Below are 14,614 nucleotides of genomic sequence, written 5' to 3'. Positions count from 1 at the left end.
TCGTTGTCTGTTTTGTCCGCGTGACGTCCCAAGTTTAATAGGAATGTCTCGAGATTAATTTTAATACCATTTCTATGTAAGCATGGCATCTCTTATTACCTTGCCGTTGGTTTGTCAGTTTGTAACATAACTCCAAAAGTTGTGGGTGGATTTTCATCAACGTTTCAGAAAATGTCCGAAATGGGTTAAGGAACAAGTGATTAGATCTTAAGCTCACCGTCTGGATTCAGGACATTGTTACTTTTGGGAGATAAGGCCTCTTCCAGTACTTTTCTAATTCTATTTGCATTTTGCTTTTTGAAAATGGTCTTTTTCCAACTGAAGAAATTGGTGGGTTATTGTGTTTACTCGTGTATTTATCTTCCAGAAAAGTCAGAGGCTCATTCAAGATCTGTTCCAGATCAGTCATTTTTGACCCTGATGATCTCTCAGAGCCAATTTTAAAGGTTAGATTTTTTTCCTGTCTTTTTCTCCAGACATGCACCCATATGCAAAATGTATAAATGCTCTGTTTTGGAAATCAGTTTTTAATTATGTTTTTTTTTTAAACTTTGTTGCACTTTCAGATTCCACTGCGAGACTGCAAGCTAATACGCTTCAAAGAAAAAGAGAGCAACCCTTTCTATGAGTGAGTATACAGTCTTATAACCTGTCCACTCTTGCACACCGGTGTTTGTTTAGTTCGTCAAACTCGTTTAGTGGCTTCTAATAACAGCACACATCAATGGGAATCCTGCCGTTGAGATATTATTTAATTGTCGCATTTTATTTTCCATGTGTCATTTCTTGCCATTAAGTATTCTCCTTAATTGTAACCACAGTGTAAATTGAGCATCCAAATGCAAATGGCGGAAACATATGTGTGTGTGTGTATGTATATATATATATATATATATATATATATATATATATATATATATATATATATATATATATATATATATATATATATATATATATATATATATATATTTTTTTTTTTATATACGTATATATATTTTTATATATGTATATATATACATATATATATATATATATATATATATATATATATATATATATATATATATATATATATATATATATATATATATATATATATGTATATATATATATATATATATATATATATATATATATACACTACCGTTCAAAAGTTTGGGGTCACCCAAACAATTTTGTGGAATATCCTTCATTTCTAAGAACAAGAATAGACTGTCGCGTTTCAGATGAAAGTTCTCTTTTTCTGGCCATTTTGAGCGTTTCATTGACCCCACAAATGTGATGCTCCAGAAACTCAATCTGCTCAAAGGAAGGTCAGTTTTGTAGCTTCTGTAACGAGCTAAACTGTTTTCAGATGTGTGAACATGATTGCACAAGGGTTTTCTAATCATCCATTAGCCTTCTGAGCCAATGAGCAAACACATTGTACCATTAGAACACTGGAGTGATAGTTGCTGGAAATGGGCCTCTGTACACCTATGTAGATATTGCACCAAAAACCAGACATTTGCAGCCTAGAATAGTCATTTACCACATTAGCAATGTATAGAGTGTGCTTCTTTAAAGTTAAGACTAGTTTAAAGTTATCTTCATTGAAAAATAAGGACATTTCAATGTGACCCCAAACTTTTGAACGGTAGTGTATATATATATATATATATATATATATATATATATATATACTGTATGTATGCCACTGCTGCAATAATTCGATTCAATTCAAATGTCTGAACATTATGTGAGCGAAAAGCCTCCATGCAACAATCTGCTTACAATCTACCAATACAATTTTGTTCAGAACTGTACCTATTTGTGTTTCCTTCACAGACCAAAACCCTCCTCTATTTCAATTCAGTGTGAACAGGTGAGTTTATCTTCTCAAAAGGTGACTGCCAGATTCTGAAGGTATGCATTATTATTATAGTAAGAGATGTCCCGATCCAGTATTAATATCAGATACCCGTTTGATATCTTTAAAAAACTTTCCGCTGTAAGATCCAAAACAAGCAGTCCCTGCATGTAAATGTCCTCCAATAAGCGCACAAGGATGGTCTTGTATTTTAGTCAGGTCATTTGCAAAAGGTAAACATAGGAGCAAGCAGCTACACAACAGCTGACCACACAATAGCACTCACACATTGAGAAATTTTGCAATCTAAAACACCACATTTGTCAACATAAAGAAGTACCAAATAATTATAGTTCCATATTACTTACACATACAAAGTTTCCAAGACTGAAGCGTAGTAGAAAGTAACCAGTAACAAACGTGTCCGTCTCAACCAAACCTAGGGAGAGTCCCTATGACCTCAGAGGTTCAGCTGTCTTTCAGAAAGCAAACATAAGAAGGAGCTTCAAAAGTAGATGTGTTTCTGTCAGGGGGGTTCAACTGTGGAACAGCTTGGATGATTCCTTCAAATGTTCCAGTTCCATTCACACATTTAAAAAAAACTTTAAGACCAATGTCTTGGAAAAATATATCACTCTTGAATCTACACAGTAGTTAATACTATGATCAATGTTAATTAAAAACTAAATGTGAGATATAAATATAATGGTAGTATAATTGTTTGTATATAATATATGTGTACAATTATATTTCACATGCCTTTACTGTGTATATAATTGAACAGTATTTATGTTGTTTACAATGTGTATTTATAATATGTTGTGAAAAGGTAATTTCATATTTTTTGGAAGCCCTAAACTTACTATGAGGAATTATTGTGGCCGCTAGGTTTTGCCAAAAAGCAATTACTGCTCCATGTCAAGTTAAAAGACAGCATAACTGTTAATAATATAAAGTGTTTTTCATACCTGTCTTTGTTTTGCTTATTTAATCTTGATAAAATATGTTCTAACATTCCACACTACAGAATAAAAAAACTATGTATGATTTGTGCTGATATCCGATCAATACTCTAGTTCCCAAAGTCATTATTGTATCGGAGATGAAAAAGTGTACTGGGATTCCACTATTTACAGTTTACATGAAGTATTTGCTCTTTCTTTGACCGTCCAGTAGGGGTGTCAAAAACAACAACAATTTATAACAATTCTTAATCGATTCAAAATTGTATTTATTTTTATTTATTTATTTTAATTTTTTTATCTGTCCTGTGCAGCCAATCTATTTATTATTCTTTAGGTATAATTTTACTAAACAAAATCAGTTTTATTTTAAGTTATTTAGAAATGTATTAGAGCTGTTTACCTATTTTATGGAGGAATGTAGTTAATCATAGAACTGTCACCCAATGTTATTAAAAAAAGTATTGATTTTGAATCGAAAAAAATGTAATCGTAACTAGGGCTGCAACAACTAATCAATTAAATTGATTAAAATCGATTATAAAAATAGTTGGCGATTAATTTAGTCATCGATTCGTTGGATTAATGCTATGCGCATGCGCAGAGGCAATTTTTTAAAATTTATGTTTAAAAAAAATATATATATATTTTTTATAAACCTTTATTTATAAACTGCAACATGTACAAACAGCTGAGAAACAATAATCAAAATAAGTATGGTGCCAGTATGCTGTTTTCTTTCAATAAAATACTGGAAAGGATAGAAATGTAGTTTGTCTATTTTATCCGATTATTAATCGAAGTAATAATCGACAGATTAATCGATTATCAAATTAATCGTTAGTTGCAGCCCTAATCGTAACCCCCAAGAATCCAATCGTCTGGTGCCCAAAGATTCACAGTCTAACTGTCCAGCGTTATCGTTTTTAACCTGAGTTGCTATCATTTGTCCTTAAAGAAAAATACTTCTGCCAGGATTTTCGGTCTTCAATATTACCAGTTTGATATCAGAAGTTGCTAATCAAATGAAACCCGCGTAGGCTCTCGATGTCACAAATGGTTGAAAATATAAACAGTGCACATCAAATTTGACTTAACTGTGGCGACCGCCTCTTTGTTCATGTGCCCCCCCTAGTGGTTGTGGCTCGGAACAACCCCATAGATGTGTTTATGCCAGACTTCTGTCTTGTTTTGCAGGTTATTTACATCAAAGAAAACTGCATCATTTCACCTTACAGAAACGAACGAGTAAGTACATGTCAGCATGTTGTTGGCAGTTAGTTTTTTTGCATGCCTCAACGAAAGTGAGTGTGTGCGTGTGTGTGTGCGCAATCTCTTTGGTTTGTTTTAGCTGGAACACTAAAGCTGGCAAGCTAAATAGTGAAACAGAAAAGACCCCAAAATGTTATAAATGTGTCAATATTGAACGAAAAACAAGATGACAGTTGAAGCAGTTCCAAAGTAATATCAATAATGTTCAGTTTAAACCTACTAAGCATACAGTAATACAGTCAACCATCATTATTTCATAGATACGATTTTGTTTGTATATTCAGTTCTTCTTATATCTTATGAGATTACTTAAATTTACCTGATGAAGTGTATTCTTGAACTCATAATTTGACATGACAATGTGTACTACAGTATTTCTTACATCCTTGTATACGTTGTATGCATGCTTAATGTTCTGATTTGTTGTAAATGACATTATTTTCTTTTTAAAAGGGGACAAAGACGGTCCATTTTCAGCTGGAAGTGTGGCAAAAAACAGAAGATGTTGTTCAAACTTTACATCAGGTACATGGCTGCAATTTACAAAGTACTTACAAACTACTTAATGGTGCAATATCGAACTGGATGCATAACAAGAAAAAAGTTATGGTCAGGGCTGCATCTTTTTTACTCATACTAATCACAATAACTTACTTGGTTGCATCATTTCAATTAACTTAAAAAGAGATTCCAATATTTTGACACAAAGCAACTTTGTCAGAATGTCATACAGCGACATTTAAACAAAAGTTTTACTTGAATGCATGTCATTTATTTGCTCAAAACTTAGTAATAATTTAATTTATCGTACTTCCACGGTTAGGGAAAAAGAGCATGTGTGGACAAAATAAATTTCCTGATCAATCAGTGTTAGTACATGATTAATGCGATTTTTTTTGTGTTTAATCACTTGAGTTAATGCATTAAATTTGACAGCACTAGTTATAATTAATATTTTTTCCCCTGACAGACTGTATCATTTAATGCAAAATTTTAACCGATAAATGTAAAACTTTAAATTACCACACAAACCAACACCAAAATGCAACTACATGAGGCAATTCCTGGAGGAATTGCGTGTGAATGCTCTAATGCTGACGTTGAACTGAAATCCTGCATTTTTTCTAGAATTGTTGAAGGAGAGCACACAATTCCCAAACAGGCTAAATATTTTGAAGTTGGAACCGTTTGAATCGTTTGGGAGTTGTGGAAACTTTGAAGAATGTCCCATTGATTTTGTCAGGTTCAAACACTGATGACATCTATTAAACAAGACAAGAAGCAAGGAATTAAACAGAGACAGAATTCAATTCAGCTCAATTGAGGAGAAACGCGTAGACACTGTACCCTTGTACAGTGTCGTACCACGCTCTGACGAATGATTGTACGCCTCCTCTTTTATTTGGATTTTCCCTGATTACATGGCAACAGCTGTTTCTAAAGGGACGGCGGTCGTAAACAGCCATCGCCTTTGGTTACAAAACAGTTAAAAGAAAAGGTCCCTGGAGGGGGGTCAGGCCCTGCCTCTCCGCTTTGTAGATCTCGGGTAAAGACAAAATCTTCCTGTGGATTACAATACTTCAAAGAAACCGACACCCTCATGTCGCTCCCCATCCTACACAGTGGAGTTTTACAAGCCTTTTGCTTGGTAGGATCAAAGACAGCTTTTGTCCTCTCGCAGGGCGAGCTGAACTCAATGTAACACAAAGTTTTGTGTTAACTTAGATACAATTATTCTGACAGAATTCAATGGGAATTTCCTAAAAATGTGGGAATTTTGGAAAAAACTGGAAATTTTTTGAAAATGGTAAAAAACTTACAGCATTTTTCGGACTATAAGTCGCAGTTTTTTTTCATAGTTTGGTCGGGGGTGCGACTTATACTCAGGAGCGACTTATGTGTGAAATTATTAACACATTAGCGTAAAATATGAAATAATATTATTCATCTCATTCACGTAAGAGACTAGACGTATAAGATTTCATGGGATTTAGCGATTAGGAGTGACAGATTGTTTGGTAAACGTATAGCATGTTCTATATGTTATAGTTATTTGAAGGACTCTTACCATAATATGTTACGTTAACATACCAGGCACCTTCTCAGTTGGTTATTTATGCCTCATATAACGTACACTTATTCAGCCTGTTGTTCACTATTCTTTATTTATTTTAAATTGCCTTTCAAATGTCTATTCTTGCTGTTGGCTTTTATCAAATACATTTCCCCCCAAAATGCGACTTATACTCCAGTGCGACTTATATATGTTTTTTTCCTTCTTTATTATGCATTTTCGGCCGGTGCGACTTATACTCCGGAGCGACTTATACTCAGAAAAATACGGTAGTTATTATGTAGAAATATTGGGAAATAACTACAAATGTACACTTTATTCACTAACGGTGAATACATAATACATCATTTTGGATATAGAGAACATACAAACCTTTTATTTATTCAATCAAAAATATTGAAATTGAATGACTTGGTGCATTTGCAAACAGCTAAAATGATGTACAAAGCAAACTATAACCTGCTGCCCAAGAGTGTACAACAATTTTTCTCAACCAAAAAGAACACATATACCCTTAGAGAAAAATGTAATTTAAAACATTTGTATGCACGCAGAACACTTAAAATCTTTAGCATATCAGAATGTGGAATTGAATTATGGAATGGATTAAGCAAGGAAGTGAAAATATGTACTAATATGATCTGGTTTAAGAAACTGTTCAAACTACAAGTGTTCACAAAGTATTTTGAACCCTAAAAAAAAAAAAAAAAAATCATTTATGAAAACTTTAATTATTGTTTACTTGTGTATTTAATGATTTTTTTTTAAACTTACTTGTATATTCATTTATTTATTTACTCATTTATTTATTTACAGTTGTGTAACAAATAGAGAACAAACAAATGGGTGAAAATATGCTATGGTACGAAAAGGGGTAGGATTAAATAAGCTCTGCTTCTTCCTACTCCTTTTCGGACATGCTGTAATGAAACAAGTGCATTGTAATTGTATTCATGTTCAAAGTAAACCGACACCAACCAACAACATCATTAAAAATATATTTCTCTTGAGGCCTGCTGTATGTACTGTAGTCATTACATTTAACGCAATATATTCTGACAATTAAATTGCTTGTAGAACTGAATATATCATGAATATTTATTTAATTTTCACATTAAATTCATATTGCAGCGCAGTAAAGTACACAACAGACTATTTCATCCCTACATGTCTGTTTCACGGGTTTCCCTGCTCTTCAGAGCAGTTTATTGATAAATAAATAAATAAAATCCCCTGACGAGCAGGGAAACCTGTTTATTGATAAATAAATTCCCCTGTAAAGCAGGGAAACCAGTGAAACAGACCTGTAGGGATGAAGTAGTCTCCGTGTGTTTTTTCCTGACCTAAAAAATATTCCGCTCTACTCCGGTATTGAACATTGTTTAACGGATAAACCACAGCAACCTCGGCTATATTTATGTATATATATATAAATATATATATATATATATATATATATATATATATATATATATATATATATATATATATATATATATATATATCTATATATGTATGTATATTGTAGAGGTTGCCCTCTAGTGGGTTCCTTGGACCACCACACACTGCCACGAGAGCAGGGGTACAACACTGTTTTATTTTCATTAAATAGTGCAAGGTTTTTGCTTTCCAGCAAAATGTCTTTTTCTGCGTCTGTGTCTCTCTCTCTCTCTGGCTCCCACTCCAACTCCCACCTCTTGTCTCGCTCCGGCTGCTGCTAATAAAGGCGACAGGTGATTAGATAGCAAGGCCCACCTGGGCCATCCACTCACCTGTCGCTGTCTTCGAGGCCGGTCCTTGCACACCCCGTTACGCGGCAGGCCCGCAGGCCACGCCCCCCTCCACATATATATATATATTTTTTTATACAATTTTTTGTAATATATTTTAGGTGTTGTTTTAATTTTTTTATTTTTAGTCTGACACAGGTCAATTATTTACTTTTTTCCCAGCTGCACAGAGCATCCTGTCTGGAAAAGCTGGGAGACCAGACAGCCATGGTGACTTTACGCACACGTTTGTGTTATTGTTTCCATTACCCGGTTGCCTCATATTTATTTTTGTACGCAGATCACTGCCAATCTACAGTCTCGGCTGGCAAGGTCATCTTTCGACAAGTTGTGGTGCGTGCAAGGTCACGAGATTGTTGTGTTGTGCTGCAAGTCAACGGGTGTAACCTTCAGCTGTGTTGTGCGATGTCAAGCTTTCAGAGTGTTGCTGAGAAGCCTTACATGGAGTGTGCGGTGGAGATGGTCCTGCCTCTGGTGTCCAATCCGGGCCACGTCTGCATTACGGACGACATTCTGTACTTCCAGCCCCTGAACGGATATCCGGTGAGCGGCGGTTTGGCTGCGATGAAGTAAATCGAGCACTATCGAGCTCAGTAATCAAGTCATTCCTCTTCTTTCTCTTCAGGAACAGGTGATTCAAATCAAACTGCATAAAGTCAGGCGTATCTACAAGAGACGACATGGACTCCGACCACTGGTCAGTTTTGTCAGCACTATCTCATTTCTAGAGGTGGGAGTCTTTGAACGCCTCACGATTCGATTATGAATCAGGAGCTACGATTCGATTAAAAATCGACACGTGTACATGGATATTTCACAACTGTTTGTCTATGTCTTTACTGTGTATTAGGGTTGTACGGTATACCAGTACTAGTATAGTGCCGCGATACTAATGAATCACATTCAGTACTATACCGCCTCTAGAAATAAATGTAAACGGGCATGATGGCGCGTCGTCACATCGTGACATTGCTGGTTTACGAGCAGAGGAGCATGTTCGGCAGTGCACAATCACTGAGTACTTACAAGCAGACACAGTGTGTAGACAGAAAAGGGAGAACGAACGCATTTTGACTTAAGAAGTAAAGATAAAGGTGAAGTTATAACACTGAAACGCCCTCAGGAAGAGGTGCTTTAAGACATGGCTAGCTAGCTAGCGGCTAACATCCAACCGCAGTCTGCAGTGTTTTAGCTACTTCTAAATCACTAATCCTCGTCTCCATGGCGACGAATAAAGTACGTTTCTTACAAGTATCATCCGTGCAGGACGAGGAATAGCTAAACATGCTTCACTACACACCGTAGCTCACCGGCGTCACAATGTAAACAAACGCCATGGGTGGATCTACACCTGACATCCACTGTAATGATACCAAGTACAAGGGCGTATCTAGTCGATACTACTATGATCACATCGATATTTTTCATATTATGTTTATAAACTCAGGAAATACGTCCCTGGACACATGAGGACTTTGAATATGACCAATGTATGATCCTTTAACGACTTGGTATCGGATCGATACCCAAATTTGTGGTATCACCCAAAAATAGTGTAAAGGATCCAAACAACAGAAGAATAAGTGATTATTACATTTTAACAGAAGTGTAGATAGAACATGTTGAAACAGAAAGTAAGCAGATATTAACAGTAAATGAACAAGTGGATTAATAATCAATTTTTACAGTTTGTCCTTAATAATTGTAACAAAATAATAAAATTATAAATGACACAATATGTTACTGCATACGTCAGCAGACTAATTAGGAGTCTTTTTTTGTTTCCTTACTAATAAAAGACAAGTTGTCTCGTACGTTCGCTAGTTTATTTATGTTAAAGTTAAAGTAGCAATGATTGTCACACACACACTAAGTGTGGCGAAATTATTCTCTGCATTTGACCCATCACCCTTGATCACCCCCTGAGAGGTGAGGGGAGCAGTGGGCAGCAGCGGTGGCCGTGCCCGGGAATCATTTTTTTGGTGATTTAACCCCCAATTCCAACCCTGGTGGTAGCGGGGGGGGGGATATTGTATCGTCCCGGAAGAGTTAGTGCTGCAAGGGGTTCTGGGTATTTGTTCTATTGTGTTTATGTTGTGTTACGGTGCGGATGTTATCCCGAAATGTGTTTGTCATTCTTGTTTAGTGTGGGTTCACAGTGTGGCCAAGCAGGGAGGTAATGGGTCCCATTTTTATAGTCTTTGGTATGGACAAAATTGCAATAATAAACATATATTTAATGTACCATAAGATTTTTTGTTAATATAAAGCCAATAATGACGTTTTTTGTGGTCCCCTTTATTTAGAAAGGTATCGAAATACATTTTCTAGGTACCAAAATATTGGTATCGGGACAACCCTACTGTGTATATATTTGAATAGTGTTTATGTTGTGTACAAGGTGTATTTATAATATGTTGTGTAAAGGAAACTTGACATTTATATGGAGCTCAAGATCAGAGCCCGATGTCTCCTAGTTTTACTACTTGTATCTTGTATTTGGGATTGATTTTATAGGGTTAGGCGAAATAAGTGCTCAACTTCAGCCTAAACCCTTTCGGTCTGTGAAATTCATGGATGTAAAACTTTATTTTGTTGACCACTGACCGAAGAAATAACAAACTCAACTAATTATCGATGCATCTTTATTTTATGTATATTGATGCAATTTTACATTTTGTTTCTCAAAATAAGCGTTTATCACTCACAACCTTAAAAACAGTGCATTTGTAATTAAAAAAACAGTTACCGTATTTTTCGGATTATAAGTCGCAGTTTTTTTTCATAGTGCGATTTATACTCAGGAACGATTTATGTGTGAAATTATTAACACATTACCGTAAAATATCAAATAATATTATTTATCTCATTCACGTAAGAGACTAGGCGTATATCAGTAATCGTCACACACACACGTCAACCAATAAAAATTTGGCGGGGGCGGGTCATGGCAGAAGTGCATTGTGAAAAAAAAGATGCTACCTGCTACTACTTCCGTACCTATGAAAATTGATCATTTCAACATTGGCGGTAACTTATAAAAACTCAGAAGGGCTGTACAAAAATGGCCCCGAAAAGGAAATCATATACTGCAGATTACAAGCTGGAAGTAGTGAAATATAGAGCAGAAAACGGCAATCGAGCAGCAGAAAGAAAGTTTGGAGTAAGCGGGAAACTTATAAGAGACTGGCGAAAAATTTCCCCCAAAAATGCGACTTATATATATGTTTTTTTCCTTCTTTATTATGCATTTTCAGCCGGTGCGATTTATACTCCGGAGCGATTTATAATCCAAAAATACAGTAAATTAATTCCCACATTTATTAAATTAATGAAAATGTGTGCAAAACTGGACCATAAGTGCTCTATAATAAAGGAGCTGGTCGGATCCCTCGGTGAGGTCACCCAAATTTTAGAACTGTCTGCATTACTTTATTTACAATAAATACATCGATTATCCATTATTGACGTTTACTAATCGATTTTGTAATCGTTAGGGGTGTAACGGTACACAACATTTTTGGTTCGGTACGTACCTCGGTTTAGAGGTCACGGTTCGGTTCATTTCAGTACAGTAAGAAAACAAAATTTTTACCAAATATTTACCAAATTTGCAAAATCTTCCACCAAAAATATTTTTCTTAGTGGAATATTTGATGTGAAGTAATGGGAACCTTGGATAGGTCAATAATTCATAATAAAATTGATTTTGATTCAATATTATGTTTTGAGCAATGACAGTTTGAAAGAAAAAAAAACAGCTTTTTTTATTAGTCAACATTGCAACTTTTTCTAAATTACATTTAACCTTTAAGCTTTCTTATTTCACTTTTGTTATGTTTTTGTTTATTTTGATAGTATTTTTAGAATGTGCCGTGGGCCTTTAAAACATTAGCTGGGGGCTGCAAATGGCCTCCGGGGCACACTTTTGACACCCCTGCTATAGATAATAAAAAAAATTAAATGTGATAAATCTATGGATAAAAAGCAGAGCCTGGCGACGCATGCGCGTTTATCATAACTCTCTCTCGCTCTCTCTGTCTCTGCCCCTCCCTCACCAATGCTGCTGCGCGCACAATTTGTTTTGTTTTTAACCCCTTCTTAGCCCTGAACGTACATTGAAAATACACGCAACCCTAACTCAAAATGCCGGACATTTGAGGCATTTAAGAAACTCCGCCCTGACAGCTCCGCAAAAGAGGACATGTCCGGTGAAAAGAGGACTTATGGTCAGTCTATCGTAGCCCGTTAGCTGCTAGCATGCCGTGTGTTGTGCCTCGGTGTGCATTGTTTACACAACGTATGTTACGCTACTTAATATGTCCGTGTGGAAACTCGTTCGGTACACCACCGAACCGGAACCCCCGTACCGAAAAGGTTCAATACAAATACACGTACCATTACACCCCTAGTAATAGTGCGTGTCCGAATTGCGATGCATCTAAAAATATTTCTGTACAATCTCCTCTCTGCTCCGTCCAGGGTTTGGAGGTGTTCTGTTCTGAGAACGACTTCTGCTCGGACATTTATCTCAAGTTTTACAACACGGCAGACCGAGATGAAATGTATTATTACATCGCCACGTTCATGGGTGAGTCACGGTGAAAGTGTGCGTTGCTAAAATCCAGCACGTGCTAAGAAGAAGGTTTCCTCTCCCTGTGAAGACAACCACATCACGGAGCACACGGCAGAGAGCTACATGCTGCAGTGGCAGCGCGGCCACCTGAGCAACTACCAGTATCTCCTCCACCTCAACAACCTCGCGGACCGCAGCTGCAACGACCTCTCGCAGTACCCCGTCTTCCCTTGGGTGATTGGCGACTACACGAGTACACAACTAGGTGGGTTTGCAGCACTTCTTGGAGAGTGGGACACCTTTTTGATGAAATTCCCATCAGTTATAACGGAAACTGCAACATGTAGAGTACGTGTGTCGTTTATGGCCGCACTTCTTTCTGTCTTTTAAGATTTGACAAACCCCGTCACGTTTCGAGACCTGAGCAAACCTGTCGGTGCGTTAAACAAGGAGCGCCTGGACCGATTGCTGGTGAGACTTAATCAGTACAAGATGTCCTGTTATGATAGCATTTCATTTTTTATTTATTTTTTTGATTTATTTATTTATTTCAGGCAATGACATAAACAAATAAAAATAAACCACAGGTAACAATAATTATTACACTGTAACAATAATTTGTATCAATAATGTAGGAATAATGAATATACCAATAATAGTAATAGACAGAATACCAACAATGGTAATAGACAGCATAGCAATAATAGTAATAGACAACATAGCAACAATGGTAATAGACAACATAGCAATAATAGTACTAGACAACATAGCAATAATAGTAATAGACAACATAGCAATAATAGTAATAGACAACATAGCAACAATGGTAATAGACAACATAGCAATAATAGTAATAGACAACATAGCAATAATAGTAATAGACAACATAGCAACAATGGTAATAGACAACATAGCAATAATAGTAATAGACAACATAGCAATAATGGTAATAGACAACATAGCAATAATAGTAATAGACAACATAGCAACAATGGTAATAGACAACATAGCAATAATAGTAATAGACAACATAGCAACAATGGTAATAGACAACATAGCAATAATGGTAATAGACAAAATACCAACAATGGTAATAGACAACATAGCAATAATGGTAATAGACAACATAGCAACAATTGTAATAGACAACATAGCAATAATAGTAATAGACAAAATACCAACAATGGTAATAGACAAAATACCAACAATGGTAATAGACAAAATACCAACAATGGTAATAGACAACATAGCAACAATGGTGATAGACAACATAGCAATAATAGTAATAGACAAAATACCAACAATGGTAATAGACAACATAGCAATTATGGTAATAGACAACATAGCAATAATAGTAATAGACAACATAGCAACAATGGTAATAGACAACATAGCAACAATGGTAATAGACAACATAGCAACAATGGTAATAGACAAAATACCAACAATGGTAATAGACAACATAGCAATAATAGTAATAGACAACATAGCAATAATAGTAATAGACAACATAGCAATAATAGTAATAGACAAAATACCAACAATGGTAATAGACAACATAGCAATAATAGTAATAGACAACATAGCAATAATGGTAATAGACAACATAGCAATAATAGTAATAGACAAAATACCAACAATGGTAATAGACAACATAGCAATAATGGTAATAGACAACATAGCAATAATAGTAATAGACAACATAGCAATAATAGTAATAGACAACATAGCAATAATAGTAAAAGACAACATAGCAACAATGGTAATAGACAACATAGCAATAATAGTAATAGACAACATAGCAACAATGGTAATAGACAACATAGCAATAATGGTAATAGACAAAATACCAACAATGGTAATAGACAACATAGCAATAATGGTAATAGACAACATAGCAATAATAGTAATAGACAACATAGCAACAATTGTAATAGACAACATAGCAACAATTGTAATAGACAACATAGCAATAATAGTAATAGACAACATAGCAATAATAGTAATAGACAAAATACCAACAATGGTAATAGACAAAATACCAACAATGGTAATAGACAAAATACCAACAATGGTAATAGACAACAT

General features: G+C 35.3%; 1 protein-coding gene across 2 annotated transcripts in view; it reads left to right on the top strand.

The window, feature by feature from the left end:
- The window catches only part of nsmaf (neutral sphingomyelinase (N-SMase) activation associated factor), a 63,594-nt gene that overhangs the window by 13,549 nt on the left and 35,431 nt on the right, over nt 1-14,614 (top strand). For both annotated transcript variants that reach the window (XM_062021687.1, XM_062021688.1), the window contains exons 3-14: nt 368-446; nt 567-628; nt 1,831-1,867; nt 4,012-4,062; nt 4,540-4,611; nt 8,113-8,160; nt 8,231-8,283; nt 8,364-8,493; nt 8,576-8,647; nt 12,433-12,541; nt 12,615-12,791; nt 12,918-12,997. In XM_062021687.1, the coding sequence (XP_061877671.1) occupies nt 368-446; nt 567-628; nt 1,831-1,867; nt 4,012-4,062; nt 4,540-4,611; nt 8,113-8,160; nt 8,231-8,283; nt 8,364-8,493; nt 8,576-8,647; nt 12,433-12,541; nt 12,615-12,791; nt 12,918-12,997 (970 nt within the window). The remainder of the gene's footprint in view (nt 1-367; nt 447-566; nt 629-1,830; nt 1,868-4,011; nt 4,063-4,539; nt 4,612-8,112; nt 8,161-8,230; nt 8,284-8,363; nt 8,494-8,575; nt 8,648-12,432; nt 12,542-12,614; nt 12,792-12,917; nt 12,998-14,614) is intronic.

Source organism: Entelurus aequoreus, linkage group LG15 (genome assembly GCF_033978785.1).
Source record: "Entelurus aequoreus isolate RoL-2023_Sb linkage group LG15, RoL_Eaeq_v1.1, whole genome shotgun sequence".
Taxonomy (NCBI): domain Eukaryota; kingdom Metazoa; phylum Chordata; class Actinopteri; order Syngnathiformes; family Syngnathidae; genus Entelurus; species Entelurus aequoreus.
This window is presented reverse-complemented; position numbering and strand designations above follow the sequence as displayed.